The sequence below is a fragment of the Chelmon rostratus genome, chromosome 3 (assembly GCF_017976325.1).
Source record: "Chelmon rostratus isolate fCheRos1 chromosome 3, fCheRos1.pri, whole genome shotgun sequence".
Lineage (NCBI taxonomy): Eukaryota > Metazoa > Chordata > Actinopteri > Chaetodontiformes > Chaetodontidae > Chelmon > Chelmon rostratus.
Window position 1 is genome coordinate 11,586,139 of NC_055660.1, and position 23,589 is coordinate 11,609,727.

Here is a 23,589-nt window from a genome sequence, read left to right on the forward strand (position 1 = left end):
ACAAATCTTCAAAACGTTCCACTTGTTTCTACTTGAGAATTCTCAGCCTGGGTTTTGCTGCCTTTTATCAGCTATTAGTATGATGAATCGATCACTCACTTTGTCTTTCGATGACGGAAAATGACTAGAAATGCCAAACAGTGTTTTTATGTCTCTCAAAATACATATTAAGCATCTGTTTTATATAGAAGATATTTTCTACATGTGCCTCAGTTCAACTCTTCTTACAAGTTCACTTAAGCATTTACTGTGTGTGAAACATTTCTCACCTGTGCGTTACACTCATGTCTCAAGTCTTCCTCCTTCAAAGCTCATGCTGTTCTTGGAATCTCGCTCTCCACAGTTCACTAGACCTGCAGCCACTGTCGCTGAAGTTAACACCCGCAACTAGACACAAAGAGGATGCCTCACTGGACGAAAGCTCTTCTAGCCATGAAATGCAGATCCATACACCCTGTGTGCAAGCTGTGTATTTGAACATCTGCCAACATCTGTCAACAAATATTCCATCATGGTGTAGTATTATTTTTTGTATTATTACAGGTTGTTTAACGCCCATCCCTTCCTTTATGCTGATGAATAACACATATATTTCAACCAACCGCATAATTTAAATGAGAGCCAATGCTTGTCTGTGTGTATCATCCTTTTGTTAAGGTATGCTCGTATGGGTGTGAACAGGTGTGTTGGCATGTACTTGTATGCGGGCAGGTCTGATGTGCGTTAGGTGTGCGTCCTACTTTTTGAAGGGTGTGAGCCTTTATGTATTTGCGATAGAAATACTGCGTGTCCAGTGCATTAACAGTTGCTGATCGTTTGGCTGCCGTTAAGCTGAAGAAAGTCCACATCCTTTTTTCTGCCTATCCCTGTCCGTGTGTGTGAGTCTGTGAGTGTGTGTTTGTTTGAATGTGTGTTTGTTTCCAGCTCTCACCGGGTTGGGTGCGTTGTACAGAGGGCTTCCTGCTGCATCCATCTGCCTGAAAATTAAAAGCGGCGAACTGTCACTGCACATAGCAGGTAGGTGGTCACGATTAAACGACATGTAATGTCACGACCTGTCAACCACATGAGCGTTTACGTGCTCTGTACAGAAAAGGGTGGTAGCGTCTTAGCTGGCGTGCTAACTTTACTAGTTGTGTCCTGCAATTTGCGCTAGCTAGCTATTAATCTAGCTAGGTTAGCATTGTATTGGAGCGTGGGGGCGAGCTCCGACAGCTGCTTTTATGTTATGCTAGGCACGTTGCCAGTTTGCTTTCGACATTTAACAATTTGCGTTCGTGTTAAGTCGATGGCGATGCCCAGTTTGCATGCAGAAATGTGAGCATTTAGTGGAGATTTCCGTGCGGGAGTTGAGCAGCTAATGTCAACAGCTAACGCTAGCTAGCGTTAACTTAGCTTGTCACCGTTAACCTGTTCGCTTGTTGCTGAAGCTAACGTTGTCTTGTCAGTACCTCATTTACTGGAACTGGCAGTTACATTTAATTAACAGGGTGTTTTTCATTGTTCAGCTTGTATTACTTCATTGTCCGTCCGTCTTTTGAGCACAACTGTAGTCAAATTATCTTCGTTGTTGCGTTACCGGCCACCCACCGTGCAGAAAAGCCAAATAAACTGACCTGCTCGGACTCGCGCACGGCACGTGCTGTCATTTGTCCATCACAGGTGTTCAGGCGATGCACGCGACTTATTGGATGCCTAATTAGCACCTTCTCAGTTGTCACCTCTGTCACCTTCAGCTACAGCTGTGTGGCATGGCTCAACCATGAAACAAATCAGTGTACTAAATGTAAGCCTGGGCTGCAAATAACGATTGTTGGCATTATCGGATAATCTGTTGATATCATTCGATAAATTGTTTAATTCTAAATAAGACAAAATGTCGACAAATGGTGAGAAATGTTCATCACAATCTCCCAGTTCGTCAGACCAACAGTGGAAAACCTAAAGATGTTCAATGTACAGTCATTCAAGACAAAGAAAAAGACCAAATCCTTACAGTCTAGAAACTCAACTGTCAAAATGGTTGATGATTATTATTATTTTTTTGATTACCACTGTTTTGTTGATTGATTAATCGCCCTCGTGGTCTAATGTTTCAGGACAAATGTAAACATGTAATTCAACAGCTTAGTGTTAAGACACTCTGATCACGATGTATTTCAACAGGGTTTGAACAGACAGTGAAGCTGCTGGAAAGACCTCTTGACGTCCCTCCCGCTCAGGACAACAAAGGCAGCTCCTCACACAGCAGAGCAGCAGATTGAAAGCTTCCATCAGACTCATGACTGTTTGAAGGGACGTGGACCCACTGTGGCCCATGCACTGTACCCGTTTCCCACCCTGCCCTCCTTATCCCTCAAGCTGACGCAAAACCCCAGACACCTACCCCCCCTCCCCCATCCCCACTCCCACCCCATCCCTAGCGACTCTCCACCTCCTGCCATGGCGCCCGGCACAGAGACCGTGCACTACATCCACCTTCACAACTCCAGCCAGTCGGTGCTGGAAGCCCTGCGGACGCAGCGGCGCGAGGGGCTCTTCTGCGATGTGACGGTGCGGATACATGATGCTTCACTACGCGCCCACGCCTGTGTCCTGGCAGCTGGCAGCCCCTTCTTCCAGGACAAGCTGCTGCTGGGCCACTCTGAAATCTCTGTGCCACCCCTGGTGCCCGCCGAAACCGTGAAGCAGCTTGTGGATTTCATGTACAGCGGCTCACTGGTGGTGCTGCAGTCGCAGGCCCTCTGCATCCTCACTGCTGCCAGCATCCTGCAGATTAAGACGGTCATTGACGAGTGCACCCAGATCATCTCTCAGAGGAAGGCAGCGGCAGGGGCGGCGAGTGCAGCCGCAGCGGCGGCGGCAGCAGCAGTGGGAGGAGGGATGCTCGGAGGAGTTCTGCCTAAACAAGAAGAGCGCGGCGGGGGAAACGGGACAGAGAGAGGCAGCAGTGGGAGCTGTTCTGGTGGAGGTTACGCAAAGTTCTCTAACTTCCTGGCTGAATGTGGGGCAAGTAACATGGGCGGGGGGTTGGGGGGTGCCGGTGTTAGCGTCAATGATAGCGGCCCGGGCCCAATGGAGCAAGCCAACACCGTGAGTCTGATGCCGCTAGGTGACATGGGCCCTGGCTCCATGTGTGGAGGTGACGGACTGGGCTCTGGGGCCGGCACAATCCTCATGAAGCAGAGCTCCAGCTGTACTCAGGACGTCAGGTACAAGCTCCGAGACCTCTTGGCACAGTCGGCCAACGGAGCCAGCACGAGTAGCACAGGAAACCTCTCAGCGGGCTGCAGCTCCGGTGTGGGCAGTGTGGACAGCATCGGCAGGGACAGCCTCCGTGGCAATACAACTGACCTCTCTGATGACCTGGTGGGGATGGACAGATACAGCGAGGAGGACGACTTGGACGGGAGAGAGCGGGGAAGAGACGGAGACAGAGACAGGGGGGCGAGCCACAGCCGCAAGCAGAGGCAGCCGCTAAGACTCCAGGTAGAGGGATAAGGGGAAGGGTTGCCATGGTTACAGCTTTCAGGCATGCAGAGCTGCAACGCTTTGCTTTTCTTTCTTTTTCTGCTTTTCCCTCTTCTCACACTGCATTGGCGTATATAGCTGAGATGTTTCTGCACTTTGCACAATTGAAGAGAAGCTCTCGTCTTAACTTCTGCAGTAATTGCCTTGTTGATATTCTATGGACTTCTGCATATTTACTGTAGGTCATTAAACTAATTAGTACCTGCTTGAAGGGGCTGTGGCCGGGTCGATGCACTGTTGTTCTGATAGATCTTCTTATATCTGCTGTCACTTTTGTGAACATCATTTCTTCACTACTCAAAATTGAAAAGGACCTTTTTTCTCTCTAGGTGCTGGGAGGAGAGGGAGTGGTGGTGAAGGATGAAGGGGTTCAGGACACAGATGGGACTGTCTATGCCTTGGAGGATGGGAGACGAGCCGGAGAGCAGGAGGGCTCCCAGGAATCCATGGCAGGCTTTGGACAGGTGGGTTTAACTCAGAGATGAGCTGCAGATATGGGAGCAAGTGAAAAAGAGCAACTGATAAAAGAAAACCATATTAGACATGTAAAGCTCACTTTTATTGAACGTTTTAATAATTTATTGATGCTGACTACTGACTACTGCTTGCAGAAAGGTGTTCAGAGCACAAAACATCTTGTGGATTTGAAGTGTTGAGCCTTGATTTCAAGGAAATATTTTGGTCGAAAATATTGCATTTTGCTTCAGAGGGAAACTTTTACCTTATTGTCTTTGATTTAATCTCAGCATTTCTGTCACAAGTCCTGAAGTAAGTAGGGGGGGAACATGGTGGAGCAGGTTTATGCCGCAGCCTGCTGTACCCTGCAGACTACACAAGGAACATCTGCCACACAGTCAAAAGGATTCAGCTTTGCCTGTCAGGTTTCTCAAAAGTGCTGCAGAGTAAGTCAGATTGGAGATGGATGAATCCACTCAATTTAGGGGGTTAAGGAGTTATGTTTTTCATGCAAAGCACGTGATCGTCAATTTACCCGACACTCCTTGAATTAATCTAATCTTCTGTCTTTGAGCAGCGTTCCTGTTGTGCTGTGAAGAGATTTCTTGCTTGCATATCTCAGCACAGACTATTTAAAAACCAAGTCATAGAGAACTGCACTACTTGCTCCTCGCTGCTAGAAGTGTAGCACTGCAAAATGGTATGCGATTATTATATATTTTTTCAGGTTTTAATGATAAAACTGTGATCAAAAAGATTTTAGTTTACGGAAATGAAAATAAAACTAGACTTTAGAAAAAAGGAAAACTAACTGAAACGTTATCATCTCATGCTGGAAATCGCAGCTTGTATGTTGCACATTAGGCAAAACAGGCCCTGATCACAAAGCAGGCAGAGGTGAGATTTTGATAATTTTTATTACCAAAGGTCTGTAATCAGATGTCATCATCCAGATGACCTGTCCAGATACAGGTCACGTGCTCATACCAGGTGGAAAAGGTGGGTCTGTGAGACCAATTTTGTTCAATGTTGCCAATTCGTTTTCAGAACTGCTTTATTACAATATTGGATTTACAGCATTGTATCAGTATGATGAAGTGTTTTGATTTGTCAGATGTTGAATTTAGTCAGTTAACCAAAAACAGATATTTCCCTCTGGTTATTTATGCAAATGGTTTTTAAATGAGTTTGCAGAAAATACACTAAATACTGATTTTAATCCATATTGCCTTCCTTTATGTGGCTGGTTGCACTCCACTGCCTCTCTGACTAACAAGCAAAGCGTTGACTCATGTTGGGATTTTCTGCTGCTTCACCTTTGACAAGCTCCACCTATGTCGGCATTTCTTTTCAGATTATCTCTGCGGCCATACATCAAGGTGTACTTTCATCACACCTCTGTTTTGACAGTTATGTAGCTTGACTGGTTGGACTGCACAGTGCAGTTGATTGTTGTAATGTCTGCTCTCGTGCATGCGTAGGATTGGGGGAAATGTAAAAATAGCGAGGGATGTGGTCTGTTCATGTAAGGAGACACAGTGGAGTACTAAGAAATGTGTTTGCACACATGGGCTTAGGTGAACACGTTTCACCAAAGGAGCTAGAGTACTGACATACACAGGATCTACACATATGGAACAGGTGAGGGTTGTACACTTTTTCAACAATCACCGAACTGAAGCAACACCTTAGAGACATCTTAGAGATGTGTGTTACGATCTTTAAATAAGTGTGTGTGTGTATGTGTGTGTGTGTTTCTTTCAGGATTTCTATGATGAGCAGGGGGTGTTTTCAGAGAGTTTCTGGCCCCAGAGTGAACCTCCTCAGGCCATGGCTTTCAACCCCAGAGGAAGGGTCAACAAGCCTCTGACTCCACCTCCAACCACACAGTCCATCAACAACCAGGTGAGTGTCAAACATCATACAGTGTGATAACATCTTTAATAATCTTTAATCTGTACTGCAATTACAGCAGGTTTCTGCAAATTGGATTTGCTGAAAGATTATCAGAGCGATGCGAATGTGCCAGAGGCAGAGTTACAGTTACAGAGTGTGTCACAGTTGGAAAACAAACATATTCTTGACAGTAACGGATGCAAAGAATTCCGCCTGGTCAGACTGGATGCTGCTCTGCTAATATTCCAAATTTCAGCTCTTTCTTTGTGTGTATCATCCAGCATATAAACCAGGATCAGCAGGGACATTGACTCTGACATTGACATGACAGTGTCATGTAGAGTTGTAGGCTATTAACTTTTAGATTACATCTCAGTCAAATGTTTTGTGATACATATTGCAGTGCTGCTTTAAAGGAGCAATATGTAAGAGTTTTATTTTAAAACATTCAAAATCTGTTGAACTGGTTTTCTTGCTGGGTTTGGCTCGGGGAACCGGTGGGCTGACCCTGCCATGACCCCTGCTGACCTCTCTTTCGGGTGCCTCTCCCCGCCTTCGCACAGATTTAAAGTACTCAGCACACTGAGGCTATTTTGCAGAGTGGTGGCGACTGAGTTGTCTGTGGACATTTCTGTACATTTAACAGCGTTGGGGGGCAGATAGGTTAACTATGAATGAATGAGTTTTGTGGCTGGTTTGCCCTCAGGACCTATGACATTCACATACAAGACAAGGTGAGTATTGTAAATGCTCAGTCTCTAAAAGGCATTCATTTAGCACAGACATTGACTGCATTTCTTCTGTTTTTTTTTTTTTTTTTTTGCTATGATGAGGTGATTGACAGAAAGCGGAATTTAACGCAATGCGGCACTAAAATTAAAGAAAAACACTCAACTCAAAACAATGACACAAAGATAACACAGAAAGCTAAATGAAGGCGTCAGTTATAATGTGATGGATTTTTTTTCCCATACTCCCGCCTACACAGTTTGATTGACAGTTGTGTTTACTTTGAAAATGAAAATGCTAAGGAGGGTAGCATTTGCATTTGAAGTTTCGTAGAGTAGACACATGACATGTGGAAAGGTAAATGTAAACAGCATCAGTGCCACTGAATTTGTCGCCCTGTACAATAATTATTAAACAATGAAATGGCAAATTGAATTATAATTTACTTTTGGTCAAAGATGTCTTGCTTAGAATTGCAGACTGCTTCTTGTAATTCAGTTTTTAATTTAAATGACATTTTAGGTCATTTTAGAGCAGGCAATTAACTAAATAAAACCCAAGAAGCAAATAAACAAAACAAACATGTACAGTTCATTAGTTCAGCAGATTATTATTTTTATAGTGGAACGATTTGTCGTCCTGCGCTAACAGCGGACGTTATTCTCGCCCTCAGCTTCTTTTCCAGTACCCAGTGAGCCAGTCGCAGCCAGCTCCGTTTTACGTGGGCGGGCCCATGGGTGGGATTGACAGCATGGCGGGGACGGAGCCCAGCCAGCAGGCTCCTCCCCCGGCGCCAATGACGCCGGCCCCGCCTCCCTCCGCCTCCTCCTGCTCTGCGGGCCCCTCCCCTTCCTCCCAGGGATCTGAGACCTCGTTCGACTGCACACACTGTGGCAAATCTTTACGTTCCAGGAAGAACTACAGCAAGCACATGTTCATCCACTCTGGTAAGACACGCCTCCCTTCTCCTCCACCTTGTTATTTGTTCAGTTGAACTGTGAAAGGTCTCCTAACTTTTATATGAACAATAAATCAAATGAAATGTAATATGAAAGGGGTTGTTTTAAGTGGCAAACCTGCAGAGAACGATGAGAAACTCTGCAGCTCCGTCACTTTTATCGCTTTGTTTTATTTGTACGGCACATTTACTGTCGGATTTGAATCAAAGTCGTTCATATCAAACCCTGCTATGGAGCCGTTTTCAGCAAACAAGCTCAGATAAAGTCACTGTACATGAGCTGCCCAGCACTAAACAGCAGACAGACACAGTGAGAGAATAGCTGGTGAAGAAAGTGGAATTGGTGGAGACCAAACCTGAGCTTAAGAGGGGTGCTTGGTGCTAGGGAGGCTTTGGTAACATGTTAGCCACAGCAATTTAAGAGTAATATGTCAAGTCTGTGTGTCTGTCAGCTTGATGTTTTTCTGCCCCAAAGAGGCTAAAAAAACTGTCGATGCAGCTTTAATTCTCACATCATTTGTCAGCAGCTTTGAGCGCTTTGCATCTGAGCAGATAAAGTCACATTTTAGGATGCTGTTTGTGCTCATATAGCAACCATCCGTGCCATTCTTTGCATGGAGATCTTCACTGAAAACCTGTAATAAAACTCAAAAATATTGGATTCAGAAACATATCAGTTGGGTTTTACTCTGCTCTTTGGCTGGGTAATGAGGATGTAATAAATGACAAATGCAGCCAATATTAGACTTACAGTAGTTAAGTTGATCTTGAATGTAATGAACTGTGCTGCGTTGCTGCACATCACATCAGACACAAGTGTGAATTGAAAATTGAAAATGCTCTGTGTGTGTCTTTGTTTGTGTGTGCTCTGTGCGTACATACCTGTCCCTCCAGGTCAGAAACCTCATCAGTGCTCCATCTGCTGGCGCTCCTTCTCCCTGCGTGACTACCTCCTCAAACACATGGTGGTGCACACTGGTGTCAGGGCCTTCCAGTGCTCCATGTGCGGCAAGCGCTTCACCCAGAAAAGCTCGCTCAACGTGCACATGCGCACCCACCGTGCCGAGCGCACCTTCCAGTGCAACGTGTGCCACCGGGCCTTCACCCACCGCACCTTGCTGGAGCGCCATGCCCTGCAGCACGCCCACCACGCCCCCCAGGCCCAGGGCCAAGGCCAGGGGCGTGGGCCCGACATGACCTCACCCAACAAGCACAGTCCTCCGGCTCTGGGAGGGCCCTCAGGTATGGCTGGCGCGGCTGGCATGGTCGGCAGCATGGCCAACATGCCCAGCCACGGAGCTTCCTCCACCTAGAGAGAGAGAAGGGGAGATACAGGGGAGGTTAGTGAGCCCATTCCTTGAACCGACACTTAATTGGTCCTAACAGCCTTGTCGATCTTTTGTTCTGGTGGGAACAGCTCTTACAGGTTCCCGTTGTTTTAGCTCAATGACACCTTCAATCAGGGTTCCTACAGAGGGCTGGAAAGGCTTTTGAAGTTAGAAAATATGATGTAAATTTTAAAGGTGTTTTGGAATTGCACAAAAACCCAGGAAAAGTTTGTAAAAATAGTTGTTCCCTCCCCAGAAGCCCAGCTTAGGTAGTTGTAGTCCTACTGTCATTCCCTGTGTTGTGACATTTGTTGCTGTGACGACGAATCATAAGAGCGACATTGCTAGCAATCACACAGCTTGTTGAACAGCCATCCAAAATCCAGCCAAAAAGTTGTGTTTTTTTTGGTGGAGAGGTGAAGAAGTCTTGAATTTTGAATTGGAGAACATGTAGGAACCCTGTCCCTCGACACCAGAGAGTCACCAAAGAGGTTAGGAGTACAGAGCAGGTTTGGGAGTGGGTGAGGGCGAGGGGAGGCATAGGATTTCTAGGTGGGGATGAGGGTGGGATGGGAATTGGGGTTATATTGGGGATGCAAGTTAGAGAAAATAAGGCGAAGGAAGAGTTTGGTGGGGGGGGGGGTTGCAGAGTTTCATTCCCCCTCAGTTCATTTCATTCAGGCTGAGAATTGGAGTTCATTCAGTTCAGCGTCACTATAAGTGCAAGAACGTGTGAAGTTGGTTTGTTTACAACCAAGTGCTCCAACTGCTGATTCCTGATGTAGCAATTAGTTTAACTTGAGATCTCAGCAAAGTGGCTGAATAAAATGTTGTAATAACCGGTTGAGTTATAAAACCATTAAAAAAAGCCAAGTTTTCAGCATGTTCTGATGTAAATATGAACTACCTGTAAGTGGGAGCTTGTCTAATGTAACTGCAATATGATTTGGTACTTTTTATCCTTCAGAACATGCTGTGCGTCTCTTACCCTCACAAAAATAATGGCACCTAGCTAACTTGCCAGCTACCGAGTGGCTGATGACCTGAATTTTGTGCATCAAACTAAGAACTGGAGGTCGGTCCTGGAAGTTCAGAGTTTTGAGTTGTCTCATCTGCGGGCCAGCGTGTGCTGTTATCAAACCATCTGATGTGCGTTTGTGGCTGAAAACACAGGCTACAAAACATGATCAGATTCTCTTAGATGAAACAAAAGCAAAGTTTGCTTCCCTCTTAGTTCAAACACACCTTAAGAGCCTCATTGTTGGGAACTTTTTCCCATTTTTGACTATTTTGACTAAGAAGCACTTCCTGAATGAAATGAACTGAGTGTGAATGGAGCGCGGCATTATTCAGGAGCAAAGCAGGGTGACAAAGAGGGTTGTTGATGAATGATTCGATGAGGAAGGAAAAGTAGTCTGAGCATAGTGAGACTACAGCAGGGAGGGGAGGGGAGGGGTGGAGAGGAGAGGGAGCAGGCGTGATGCACAGCAGTGTGAATGAAATTCACCATCATCCATCAGACAGCTTTGTAACATTTTCCACAGGCGCCACTGGTCGGCCCCAGGATCATATACCTCGAACCAGGACGAGCCCCTGACGGCTCGGAGGGACACTATTTTCTCATTTGAAATGTTTGGGAAACATTTCAGCATGTTTTACACACACACACACACACCCACACACACCTACAATTACCTCTGTGGTCCAAAGACAGGCATTATGCTTCACATCTTTTAAGCTACATCAAACGAAGAAACAGTGAAAACAGAAGCTAAGATAGATCCGTTTACTTTTTGAAAGTTACTAAAGTACTTCTATGTAAAATTCCTGTACATCGCTATAGCGCTCAGTTTGTTATTTGTTGCTCATGTGATTCTTTGATGCAGAACTAAGGCAGAACATTTAAAAAAGATACTTCTAAAGTGAAAGAGCCATTCAGAGGAACTTGGTTGAATAACTATGACAAATCAATGATTTTTATTGGGATTTTTATTGAGTGTTTGTGTTTGTCTTTTGGGGCTCTGGTTAATAATAAATGGGAAGTGTTTGTTGCATAAAAAAAAACAAAAAAAAAACAAAAGCTTTTCTTGCAGCACTATGAAAAAAAAACTTTTTAATGTTTTAATAGAATGAAATTAATCATGAAAATGTACAATCACCCCTAAAAGTTTTGACAAAGTCAAACTAGTGATAATGTTAGTTATCACATTAATACTTAAAACGATTTGATCTCTATGCACAGTTAAGTTTGCACATCATATTGCCAGACATACTGTAGATGTTGTTGTCCCCTGAAGTATTTGGCCTAAGATTGTTTTAGGTTTCTTTTGTACACCTAAAAGGTGATCTTAAAAAGACCTTACGTGTCCCTGCTTTTTGCTCATTTTCCTTAATGTTTGTCAGTCAAAGCATTATATGATATTCAGTAGTTTACTTAAGCTTTGTAAGAGCCTTCTAATTGACATGATTTCATAAGTGGGCCTCCCAAACAAGTGAGACATTTATAAGCTTGAGAACTTTGTGAGTGATGAGAAAAATTGATGAAAACATCACTTAAATCAAGATTTACTTTGATTTCAGGAAGCAAGTTCAGCAAAGACGTAGATTCACATCCTTTCCGTCTGGACTTGACTCTAAATATTGACATTAAATGTCCCATTTGAATGTGGAAAAACTGCTTATTTACAGGGAGCAGGCCTGGCAGCGTGTGTTCATTGGCCTCTGAACATTGCAAATTAATTTGCAGATTCAGTAGTTCGTTTCGCCAGCTTTGTCGATGAAAAAAGATTTTTAAAAAAAGAGTTTAAGAGAAGCTGGACTGAAACTCCTCCAACTGTTGGTTATAAGCTATATGAAAATTTTAACGCCAAACCTTTGGTGCTTTTTTGGAAATATTTACCTCATTTGCCAGTTGCCATGCTGAGGTCTGGGTTTGGTAAATAAGCAGTGTTGAGCTGTTTCAGAGGTTTGATCTATCCTCAGCAGTGGAAGTGGTTTTGGTGCATTTTGTCTGAGGCGGACCCTTGTACAGTACTGTAATATGTGTGCTTTGAAGCCATGTCAGCGCATCGTAACGTACTGTGTTATGCCTTTTTTTCTGTTTTTTGTTTTATTGGGAGGGAAGTTGCTAATTGTTTTTCTACATTAATATTTCTTTAACAGAGGTTAAATATGTCAGAAAAAGAAGCAGTCATTTTATAAAAAATCACTTGTCATCGTAAAACCACATCTTTTATGTATAAAAAGACTAAAAAGCATGATTTTAACTTTTTTCTGAGAACTTAGATGTTGTACTCAATTAATTAATTGAATTTTAAAAATGAGTGATTTCAAAGATTTCTTTCTCCAAATAAAAAGTCTTCTATGGCTCCAGGCCAGCCACCTGTCGTTGGATTTACATTTTTTTTTCCAGTCAGCCTTAAAGTGTATGTGTGTGTGCGTGCGTGTGTGCCTGCGTGTCAGATTTATTGAAGTAAAGTTGGACCAGACTATATAGTATTATCAGAAAGTGTACTGTGTGAACATAGTTATCACTCTTCATTAATTATTAACCAGTCGATCTGCACTGGTTGACAACGTGTTCTGTGTTAAAAGCTGCTCATATGTTTTGTATGTAAAATAATAACAAAGTAGCTGTATGTGAGGTAAAAAGCACAAAATAAGCTCCTGAAAAGTTGTAAAGCACAAGTGTGAAGTAGCTTAAAAAGTGCCCGAGTACAGTTCAAGTACCTCAAATTGCACGTAAATACCAGACTTGGCTGTATTGTATTTAGTCACTGATGTGAGGACAGTTTCTTGAAGCCCTGTGAGGTCGCAGCAATCAGTTGTCATATTTTTACCAATAACTGATCACTTATATTTCATTTGGTGAACAGAGTAAAAACTTATTTTTTAAAGTTATTAGGTTGTTTGAACAAAATTTTAAATAAAAAAAAAGCTTTTCCAGAAATACATCTTTATTCTTATGAAAGCGCAGCATCAAGAACAATTTTATTTTTAGAGCTGAAGCAATTAGTCAGTTCATGAATTAGTCAATCAGATAAAACTTTAATTGTCAACAGTTTTGACAAAATCCCAACATCTTTATCAGGAAGACAACGTAGAAGCTGTCTTTTCTTGAAGCCCATAGATATTCTTTTTGTTTTTTTCCTGCAGCTCGGGCCTTTGAAGGTCTGGCTGGTCGGGCTGAACTCTGGCCAGAAGGCATCTGTTACTCAACAACATCTGTTCCTGTTACTCTCTTTCTCCCAGCATGCCGAGGGACACGCAGGCTCTCCCAAGGGTGGCCTTTTGTGTGCCCCATTGTCAATTCCATCATTGTCTGCTGAAGTCTGTTCCCATAATGCCGCGGGGTTATAAACCCCTCCAGAGGCCAACTCTACCGGGCTGATGATTTACAGTTATTTGTGTCTAAATACAATCAGCGTCTTTGTGGGGCAATTAAGAAAGAAAACTGAGGGGAACTTAAAGAGCTAATTGTTAAAAAAAATCTAAATGCAGACTGGCAGGTTTGTGTCCTCTCGTACATGATGGCTATGTTCAGATATGAAAACTTTGCTGCAGGGAGAAGGAGAAGCTGCAGATATCGGTGAGAAAAAAAAGCCACTCAAGTTATTTTTGGTGGAAAACCAAAACCCAAAGAGTTGGATGTCCAGTAGGCGTTACTCTGCATTGATCTGAATTTTAAAGCCTTGAATTACCTGACTTGTTCTTCAGGGGGAGAAATAGGAGTGGTAAATCTAGCGTAGGGACATTGTTTTTTATGAATAGGCCCCCTCTCCCGTCTCCAGGGAGACACTTTCAACTTCTGGCAGTAGCCAACAGTGTCGGCATAGAAAAGCCCACTATGGGGTCGCCAGGGGAAGACAACAGATGTTACTGATTAACTTTGCTCACAGACCCCTAAAGAAGTGTTTTTCAGAGTGCTTGCAGATGGACAAAACAAAAGTTGGACGCAATTAGAATTTCACGTTTAGGAATATTTATTTGGAAAAATAGTCTTGGCTAATTCCTTCATTCAAAAACGGCAAAGGAGACAGTAACATAACAATTTGTACAGTACAATCCCTCTTAAATAACATTTTCTTAAAAAAAGTCCCATTGACCTGAAGTGCCTTTGCAAATATCATCATTAAAAAAGCCAACTTAAATAATCATAACAAACATCACAAATATACAATACAAAATAAAAATAACACAAAATCATTAAATTAACTTAAATTAAATCATAAATTTAAATCATAACTTTTTTCTTGTTTTTTTTCGTTCTTTATTTTACAAAAGGACAGTCTGTATCAAAAAGCAACATTTTTTTTTTAATTAAGACAAAGTTTTCGTGTCCCAGAAAGGAAAAAAAGAACAATACTATGTCATACATGGTTTGGAGGGCTTCGGGAAGAAAACGCACTTCAGTTAACACAGTGATCAAGTATACATACAGTCTTCACAGGTGTAGTGATGGGTGCACAGCCCACGTGAACAGCCTCATGAAGAACAGGCCACTATGGCCAAACATCCACCGTTTGATGCAGTTCCTGCGCTCAGCAACGGCGTGTGGGTTAGAGAAAAGGCCCGGGTGCAAATGTTGCAAAAACAAGAATCGTAGCATCGCACGTTATCGCCACGAGACAGTGTCCGTTTATAGGTTATTTTTTACCCCCTCTCCCCCCCAAAAAAGGCAGAACAGAAAGCTAAATGGCAGTTTACTTTCAACCGTAAACTTTTTTTTTTTACCCTGCCAGTTCTTATCCCACAGGCCGCCGCTGCCTGCGCTTAGTTTCCAGTAGAGAACCAGCTCACTCTGAATATCAGTTAAACGTCTCAGTATCAGCAGCAGTCTCAAGGCGGGACACCTCCCCCTAGGGTAAGAGCAGCATCTGAAGGAGTATAAAAACTCTCCTATAGAGCAAATGAGCAACGGGCAGCCCATTGGTGGCTCGTTACACCTGCAGACACACAAGACGACAAAAAACATGAGTGTTTGTTGGTCATTCAGACACAGGCGGAAGTCTTGTTGCGCTGAAAGCTAAAACAAAGGAGAACATACGAAACTCACCTCAGTTGCTATTATACATTCGTCCTTTTCCTCTGACATCACAAACACAGATTTGTACTTGGTGTCCGCACATGCAGACATTTCTGGGGCTTTCTTTTCTGATGCATCGCTTTAGGAAAGAAAGAAAAAAGTTGTTAGCGTCATCGTTCTGACAGCCTCGGCGCCACATGTTGTTCGAGAGACTGTTGACTTTTCAGTAACAAATATTTACCATTTTAAACGTTTGCTGCGTTTCTCCTCAAACTCAAACGAGTCCAGGGATTGGCACTTGTCCTCGCAGGCCGCCTCCAGCATGGCCTCTTTGGCCGCCTGCTCGTAGTTGACCTCGTGTACGAGGTTGTAGTCTGCAGGCGGATGGCGGCTCTTGTAGCTGCTCCTCCCCGGTGAAGATCCTTCATCAGGGTCACCGCTGCAGAAGTCCATCTTCTTGTTGATGTTTTTGACGCCCGGTGTCGGCATCACGCTGACCGCCAGGTCCCTGTCACTGCGGTGACAGTTGTTAGTCAGGTTATTAATTGTCTCTCCCTCACCGGCAGTTTCTATTTGACTGCTGCGCTGCTTTTTTGAACGGAAAAATCCAACAAGCACAGCGCATCCTGCCAGCAGCAGCAGCACCAGGGCCACGCCAGACCCGACGGCCATCCAGGGCACCTCTGACCCGCGGATCGCAGCATGCTCTGGAAGCAAGAACTGGCAGTTTCTGCCACCGTAGCCAGGAACACATGCGCAGACGTAGCGGTTGTTTCTCTCGTGGCAGGTGGCACCGTTGTGGCAAGGGTTGTGTTCACAGCGGCTGATGGGTGAGCTGCAGTTGCGGCCAGTATATCCCGGTGGGCAGGTGCAGGTGTAGCCGTTAGGACCTTCCTGGCATGTCCCGCCGTTTTGGCAGGGGTACATCGAACACTCATCCCCAGTGTGGTCACAGTTCATGCCAGTGAAACCATCTGGACACTGACACAGGTACGAGTTGACAAGATCCACACAACGTGCACCTGAGAACAGAGATAAGGATGGTGGTCAGTAAGTTGGAATGACGCACCTTATATGATGATTGCCATTCAAGCCACACTGAAAGCAATCTGCAGATCTTTAAGAGTGAAGAGAAATTCTGTGGGGTCAGTCTGTCTTACCATTGGAGCAGGGGCTGGAGGTGCAGTGGTCAATCTTCTTCTCGCAGTTGAACCCTGCGTAGCCTGTGGGGCACTGGCAGAAGTAGCCTCCGTCAGGGTTGTCAGCACAGCGGCCACCGTTGGAGCAGGGCCCATCCGCACACGTCATGGCGCTCAGCTCGCAGTTGTTGCCATAGAAACCGTGAGGGCAAGTGCAGGTATATGTGTTTTCCAAATCCTGTGGGGAGAAAATAGAACAGGCCTGACATCAAGATCTGTCTCGCAACTGAAGCTGCTACAAACTGCGCTCTTTTGAATCTCTGTGCTGCATGCTGCTCGGTTGTTTCATAATTACATTTAGAGGCTTTTCTGCCTCGGCAACGAGCCACAGTTCACAGGATGTCACTATTCTCACTCCAAGATCATTTAAGAAGAGCGAATGACTCTTACAGTGCAGCTTCCTCCGTTGCGACAGGGGTTTCCTGCACATTCGTTGACCTGGATCTCACAGCTGGCCCCAGTGAAGCCAGGCTTGCAGGAACAGGTGTAGCTGCCCTGACCAGTGTTGCTACAAGTGGCTCCATTCATGCAGGGCTTGTGGTGAGTGCAGTAGTTGAGATCTGGAAAGACATAGCAGCACATGTGGATTAGCCACAGCACAACACATGGCAGGACAACAGCAGCAGCGACAGAATGCCTTTTTGTCCTCCGGCACACTCGACTCTTTCTCCTCCTCCAGGGGTTTTTTGTTTCCTGTTCCTGGCCTCCTGTCTGTGCTGTTCATTTCCAGACAACTGCTGCTCTGTTGTTGTTTCTTTGCCACAGTGCTGATGTCTTTTATTGATGCCTTATTCTGTCTCTCTTAAACTTTACTAAACAGTATTCAGTGATGGAAGACCAGAGTATGATGACATAAAGCAAAGATCCTGGGCAGAGCTTTGTAAAACTTGGCCTCAAGAACACTTTGTCCACTTTCTGATGCCCCTCTCTGTCTTCCCAGCAAGCATTGTGCCAGTCATTTACAGCTGAGGTAAACCCAGAAACACGGATGTGGCGATTTGCTGGTTCAGAGGTGTTTAGGCATCTTGGTGAAATGAGACTTTTTAGAGACTTTCTCTACTACATGAAGTTTATGTTTAAACAGCATTTCAATAAATACTCTTCCAGATGTAGTTAGGGCCTGTTTCTCCTTGAAATGTTTTCATCAGAATGCTGTTAAATTAAGATTTTTATGCTACCTTAACTTTAACTTTTTAACCTAACTTAGCCTGGTTTTAACCTGAACACCTGGACAACCAACAAATCACCCGAGTGCTTTCTGGTTTCCTGCCTTTCTGTCTTTGCTCATCACTCGCTACCCCCCCAGCTCTCACCACACACTCTCTCCTCACCTTGGTTGCAGAAGAGTCCCCCCCAGCCCTCCTGACAGTTGCACTGCCAGGGCTGCTGGCAGGTCCCATGGAGGCAGCCCGGGTAACGAATGCACTCGTCGCAGTAGCGGCCTTTGAATCCCACTCTGCACCTGTTGTTGTCCAATTAGGAGGCAACACCGGTCAGTCCACTCACATTACCTCATGCGTCCCACTAATTAATTGATGCCCCAGTGAGCTGGTGGAGAAAACTTACTTGCACTCTCCGGGTTTTTCACAGAAGCCGTGCTCTTCGTCACAGCCCGGCAGGCAGATCGCTGTGCAGGAAGAGAAAGGAGAAGAACGCTTTTAGTCGCACTGAGGCAGGAAAAACAAATACAGGTTCTTTGTTAGATTTTGCACTTGAAGACATAAAACGAATCACCTGAAGCCCAACAAAGTCATTAAAATAAAAGAAAGGAGGGGCTCCTAAACCCTTTAGCTGTTATCTTCAACTCAATCTCCTTATCACCGTGGAAGAATTTTCTGCTTAACATAGTGCTGAGACAAAGGAGGGAGTGTGTGAATGTGTGTGTGCCACAGAGTGTACACACACACTCACACACAGACCCCCTCAACCCACCCCACCACCCTCTTTTTTCTTCTTTGCTGCGGGTCAAAACTCTTTTATTCATTCTGTGCACACACACACACACACACACACACACACACACACTCACTCACTCCCCTTAATGTCTCGGATTGGGGCAGATAAGAGTGGACAGCTGGCGAGTGTGTTGCCAGTGCGCGACAGCTGCTCCATTGTCTCCTCTCTGCCGGCAGCTGCCCACTTCAAACAATACCTCCCCCTCCTCGGCCAATCAGCGCCCGGCCCACTCCGAGAGTAACGAATCGGAAGGTAGCATGTAAATTTATGGCACGCGTGAGATTATTCCCAAAAACTTTCCTTAGAATAAATCAAGTGGTCGTGTGTGTGTGTGTGCGTGTGTGTGTGTGTGTGTGTGTGTGTGTGTGGGAGGGAGGGAAGGGGGGGCGCGTGTGCTGTTTACGCACAAGTTGCCTTCTAACGGCACTCAGAGGATCTGATTACAAACCCAACATAAAAATTTACTTTTTATACTTCACGTTTTCTCCTCTTAAAACCAGTAATACTCCAAACTCCTGCATTATCTCAAGTTTAAGGCAACTTTATGGTGTTTCGTCTCAAATGATTTGAGGCGAAACACCATATCCAAAGTGAACATTTATTGTCTCTTGAAGTATATTTTAATATTACTCCTCACAGTTTTCAGGACCTCGCACACACACCTGCACATTCTCCTAATACAAGAGAGTTTTTTTCTTTTTTTTAAACTCACGTTCAGTGCAGTACTGTCCCTTCCACCCCGCGTCGCACACAATCTCCCCGCGCTCTCCACAGGTGAAGTGGCCGAAGGCGTCGTCTCTCGGCCGGCAGAACACCGAGCAGCCGTCCCCGTAGTAGTGCTCGTCGCACACGAAGCGGTAGGAGTACTTGAGCTCCGTCCTGCCGCCGGTGTGCAGGTCCTGAGACCAGTCCTCTCCCACTGTTAGATGCCTCTGCGTGGTCATGGTGCTGATAACGCGGTCTGGGTTCTCTAAAGCGCACACGTGGAGGCGGAAAATTAGCGGTTAAGGGATGGACAAGTGCGTGAATGTGATAAAGACTGAAACGGGAAGGGTGTTTATTTCCTACCTGTGGAGAGGTCGTCTTTGGAGTCGGTGTGTAATGCCTCAATGATCAGCGAGAAGGTCCCCTGGGAACACAAATGGCTTCGTGAGACAGGTGGCCAGCGGAGATGTGGCGATAACATCAAGCAAAGGCCTGAGGCGTTTGTGCCATACACCCACTGTGCTTAATGCAAACTGATCCGATGAAACTAAATACCTGTAAACTCTGTGCGCTCTTAAGGACCTTAGATTGCGGTTAGAAGTCGTGCTGCAATGCCTTTTACGCACGGATTTACCCCCAAAAAAAGGCGCGACGTCGCTGCCTTCACTTCTATCGCAGAGAAATGGACATGAATGGCTGCACTTACCGGCCACGTGAAGCCGAAGTTAATCCTGATGGGGTTGGTGAAGGAACTCTCCGGGATGACATCGGGGACCTGGAACGAATTAGAGCCGAGCACGGGCGTCACAGCGCCGCCGTAGGTGCACGGAGGCTCCGGGGAGGCGTTGGGCTGGTAGTGCTTCAGACAGATCCTGAAGAAGGTTTGACATTCGCACTGCTGCTGGAAAGACGAGGTCAGGCCTCCCTTACAGCAGTTTTTGTTGCCCTGTACTCCCTTCTTGTTTAGGAACTCCTGCAACTTCAGCTCAAAAACTCCTGAACAAAACCCCTGCGGAGGAAAGCAACTTATCTTAACTCCACGCACAGTCGCGCTTGTGTATGAGTGAGTGTTGTGGTGGGAGGGGAGGGAGGGGGGGTGATGGTTCATTGTTTGGAAGAAATAGAAATTCAGTGTCTTACCTGGCACAGCAACATGGACATGACGGCAAGAGTCAGCAGGATGACGCGCCCCATATTAAATAAATACATAATAAATAATAAATAAATAGAGTAAAAAGTCTCGGGGCTCGGCTTGTCCTCAGGGTGCCTCCTCCTGTTCAATCCCTCTGAGGAAGATGCATTGAGCACGTTTCTGTCGCCTCACGGGGTTTTCTCATCAACTGCTGCCGCTGTCAGCCACGCCGCTCTCATTCATGTCCCGAGCAACAAAAAAGGATAAATCCCAAACCTTTAAATATAAAAAAAACAAGATATGTGGACTTGTGCGAGTGCGCGGTGGGAGATACAAAACAGGCAAGTCCTCCAGTTCCGTTATAAAGCGTTAATCCAATGCGTAAAGAGAGAGAAAAAAGATGGTTCCTTGTTTGTTTGTTGTTTTGTGAAGAAAGTGGCAAATTTTAGGAAGTAGCTTTTTGTGTGAAGGTCTTGGTCTAACCCAAGGACAGATTTGTCACTGGTCCAACATGCTTCCTTCTTCCTCCTAATGTCTTTCCTCACTGTGAACTGTGCGTCTGTCTCCAGCCAAGGCCGCCTGCAGCCTGTTATATACGGCCTGACACATGCTATGGTAATAACATGCAAATGGACCCCTCCTCCTCCTCCTCCCTGACTTCACCTCCCAATCTGGCCAGGCTCTCCACAATGGGATCCCATACAAGTACCCCAACAGCCTCCCTTTACCCCAGCACCAGTGCAGCACACACAGCGTTAATATCTGAGCCCAAAATGGAGACGTGTGAAAGCATCTCGACCAAATAAGAAGTGAAACTTTGAAAGAAAGCTATGACTCCCATAGGCGAAGGAAAAGGCGTCAGACAACCTGTTGAGGGAAAGGGATAAAGTTAATAAAACCTTTCAGAAATGCCGAGTGAATTCACAGGTTTGGGAGAGCATCCTTAGAGGCTGTTACCACAACATTTACAGGATTAGGAGGGATCAAACGGACTGTTTGTTTACTTTTGTGGTTGTTTGGAGATCATACATCAACCCTATAAATGAAAAGGATGGAAACGTTTCAGTCTTCTAATCTCTGCGGATTCAAGAAGTTGCTCTGAACCAAAATGTAAAGAGTTTTGAACCACCTACACACCATTCCCTTCTGACAGGATGTTGATGGCATGTGGTTGAATTGATCCCTCCAGCTGCTGCCTCACTGGACAAACGTATTTGTCGTTTGGCGTCTTAAGATGTTTTGGGTAACGTGCCAAAAAAACGCCCAAAAAAGAAAAAAAATGCGTGAAGTTGATTCAAAAGTTGTCAAAGGAAAAGAGAGAAAAAAATGTTTGTTGGTCAAACCCTGACTCAGTTAATTGTTTACACCCCTCCTCCTCCTCCTTCCTTTTTTTCCTCCCTCTTTCCTTCTCAGCATACACACCCTCTAAATTTTGGTATTTCTGGCTGTGGGAAGAATTTGATGCTTTGAATCGACTCTAAAGACTAAAGAAAACATTCCTTGGCAGAGCTGCGCGGTGAGGTAAACGACTTTGAGGGGCTGGACTCCTGCTTTTCCATTTTGCTCTCCCCTTCTTCTCATTCTCCGGGCTAAGATTAAAAAACGCGCGTGTGCACGCATAAAGATGTGTGAGCGTGTGTGCGTGCAAGCGTGCACGCGCACCGGAGTCGCTCACGTGGCCAACATGAGGGGGAACTTTTGTTATTGTGTGTGTGGAGAAGGAATAAGTTTGCTCTCTCCCCCTCAGCTGTATGGTAATTCGGCCAGCACCTGCTCTCCCCTCAATAACAGCGGCGTGCGCGCGCTTCCCTTGGCTGAGCGCGCGCCCACACGTCGGTACACAATACTCTCTCCCCTCCCTCCACACACACACACACACACACACACACACACACACACACTTTTCACTTCAAATGAAACAAACATAACGGGACAAATATCGCATACGTTTGCTTTTTCTTCTTCTTTGAACACATCCTGTGTGGCACGAGGAGAAAAAACGAAGGCTGTCATTAAAGTTTTATGTGTGCGCGCGCATGTGCACGCGCCTCACAATAAGGAGCAGGAGGTGGGGGTTGTTTCTTAATTAGGTCGTTCATTAGAAGTGTGATTTTTCTGCTGTATAATGGGGCCAATAGCAGGCCTCACGCGCGGGCTGCCGTGCCATGCACGTACATTGCGTCACTGTGCTCAGATATGCGCATCGCTGCTCCTGTTCTCTGGCGTGTCTCCGGTGTCCGTTACCTGCTGAGTGATCCGTCCTGCACACCGCGGCTGGCAGAGGAGGCGTTCAGCGCCGCCCCCCCACCCCCCAGGACGTGACATGCTTTCCCTTTCTCATCCAAATTACCTTCACTTCTGATGTCACATAACGTTGTTGATGTGTCTGTAGTTACTTATTACCTCTAATCAATGGCAGCAACAACCAAACAGAGTCCTCCTCCATTAATAAACCTGTCCATCTCTCCTTTCACACCGGGCTATTTTTCAAACCAAACGCCGGCTGAACCGTGACCATCACAATTAACCTCTGCTAGAGACACGAGAATCAATTCTACTTTCACTCCGGGAAATAATCTTTAGTCTTTAAGGGAGGCGCTTTGAAATGTTTTACAGCTTCCATAAAGTCTGCAAATCTCAGCTTGGTGCCGCTTTGAAGCTTTAAAGCAACTGGACTTTCAGTAAAATCCCAAAGAGCTACAGGCGCATCCTCCAATATTACCGAGTTTATATTAATCATACCACATGAGCTGTAAGGCTAAAATTAGGTATGAAAAATCTGTATACTGGGATAAAAGCTGGGAGAAGCTGAGACTAAAATGAGATTTACAGTCTCCCCCAAATGTAACTACACGTCAGTTTTCTTCCAGCGGTTTGAGATGACTCATAAACAGGCTCTGATCAGCAATCATAGTGTTATTAACACCCTTCGCTGTCAGTTTTTGTGCACCTGACCAGAGAAGAACAAAACGTTTGACTAAAAAATGCGTCTAAACTTGAACAATACTGCAAAGAACCTGAAGTAGAGCCAGACAGGCACCACAGGGGAAATCAGCTGAAAGTAGTGAGAGATGAATCAAGCTCAACCAGGAGCTGAGACTAAGATTAAAACTCTGCCCAGTTTGGACACAGTTGTCCCCCCTACAGTATATTTTCAGTCCTTTTCTCTTCTGGCCAATATGCTGCTGGCTGAGCTCTGACTGTTTAACTGAAGTGCTACTGTAGGGGGCTGCTGTAGTTTAACTCCTGCCCACCAGTAGCTGCGCCAAACAAAAAAGGGTGACTCGGGGTCTGACTATTCATCCATTCTCTGCGCTTTAATTTCCATTGATTGTGAATGCAGGAGGGAGGGAGGAAGGGGGTCTCCAGTGAAGGACCACGACACGCCTTCAGACGCGGACAGACCCTTACAAGCCATCTGCCACTAACCACCCCCCCCTCCACATCCAGAAAACGACGTTTATTTCCCTGCCTCCCTCCCTCCCTCCTTCCCTCCTCCGGCCTGAAGCGCACGTCTCTATGCGCCTCTGTCCACCGGGCTCCGTCTACACTCAACTGGAAGCATGTTAAAGGACCTGTAACGGTATGGGCCCTCCGGGGCCATATGGCGAGGGGGAAGCCAGGAGGGTTTTTTTTTCCCTCTTTGGTCCCCGAAGAGGAGACACCACATGGTC

At 45.4% G+C, this 23,589-nt stretch overlaps 2 protein-coding genes across 2 annotated transcripts; one reads left to right on the forward strand and one right to left on the reverse strand.

Annotated features, from left to right (window-relative positions):
* The first annotated feature begins 789 nt into the window (after window positions 1–789).
* On the forward strand, window positions 790–9,429 carry zbtb45 (zinc finger and BTB domain containing 45). The gene is made up of 6 exons (XM_041933829.1): window positions 790–1,017; window positions 2,167–3,489; window positions 3,861–3,995; window positions 5,752–5,892; window positions 7,286–7,559; window positions 8,465–9,429. The coding sequence occupies exons 2-6, from the start codon at window positions 2,443–2,445 to the stop codon at window positions 8,881–8,883; spliced, it is 2,016 nt and encodes a 671-aa protein (XP_041789763.1). The 5' UTR covers window positions 790–1,017; window positions 2,167–2,442; the 3' UTR covers window positions 8,884–9,429.
* Window positions 9,430–15,064: 5,635 nt separating this feature from the next.
* dla (deltaA) lies at window positions 15,065–19,977 on the reverse strand. The gene is made up of 10 exons (XM_041933678.1): window positions 19,924–19,977; window positions 19,490–19,792; window positions 19,147–19,207; window positions 18,791–19,048; window positions 17,689–17,749; window positions 17,454–17,584; window positions 16,513–16,682; window positions 16,084–16,300; window positions 15,204–15,945; window positions 15,065–15,101 (listed from the first exon to the last, which is right to left on the reverse strand). The coding sequence occupies exons 1-10, from the start codon at window positions 19,975–19,977 to the stop codon at window positions 15,065–15,067; spliced, it is 2,034 nt and encodes a 677-aa protein (XP_041789612.1).
* Between the last annotated feature and the right edge of the window lie 3,612 nt (window positions 19,978–23,589).

What these genes read in the sequence shown, in the direction of transcription:
- zbtb45 (XM_041933829.1), top strand. Translation starts at nt 2,443, where the DNA reads ATGGCGCCCGGCACAGAGACCGTGCACTACATCCACCTTCACAACTCC. An exon ending in GGCAGCCGCTAAGACTCCAG is followed by an intron (nt 3,490 to 3,860) that starts GTAGAGGGATAA and finishes TTTTCTCTCTAG; the next exon opens with GTGCTGGGAGGAGAGGGAGT. An exon ending in CACAGTCCATCAACAACCAG is followed by an intron (nt 5,893 to 7,285) that starts GTGAGTGTCAAA and finishes TCTCGCCCTCAG; the next exon opens with CTTCTTTTCCAGTACCCAGT.
- dla (XM_041933678.1), bottom strand. Translation starts at nt 19,977, where the DNA reads ATGGGGCGCGTCATCCTGCTGACTCTTGCCGTCATGTCCATGTTGCTG. An exon ending in GAAAAACCCGGAGAGTGCAA is followed by an intron (nt 17,585 to 17,688) that starts GTAAGTTTTCTC and finishes GGACAACAACAG; the next exon opens with GTGCAGAGTGGGATTCAAAG. An exon ending in CTCCAGCCCCTGCTCCAATG is followed by an intron (nt 15,946 to 16,083) that starts GTAAGACAGACT and finishes CTCTGTTCTCAG; the next exon opens with GTGCACGTTGTGTGGATCTT.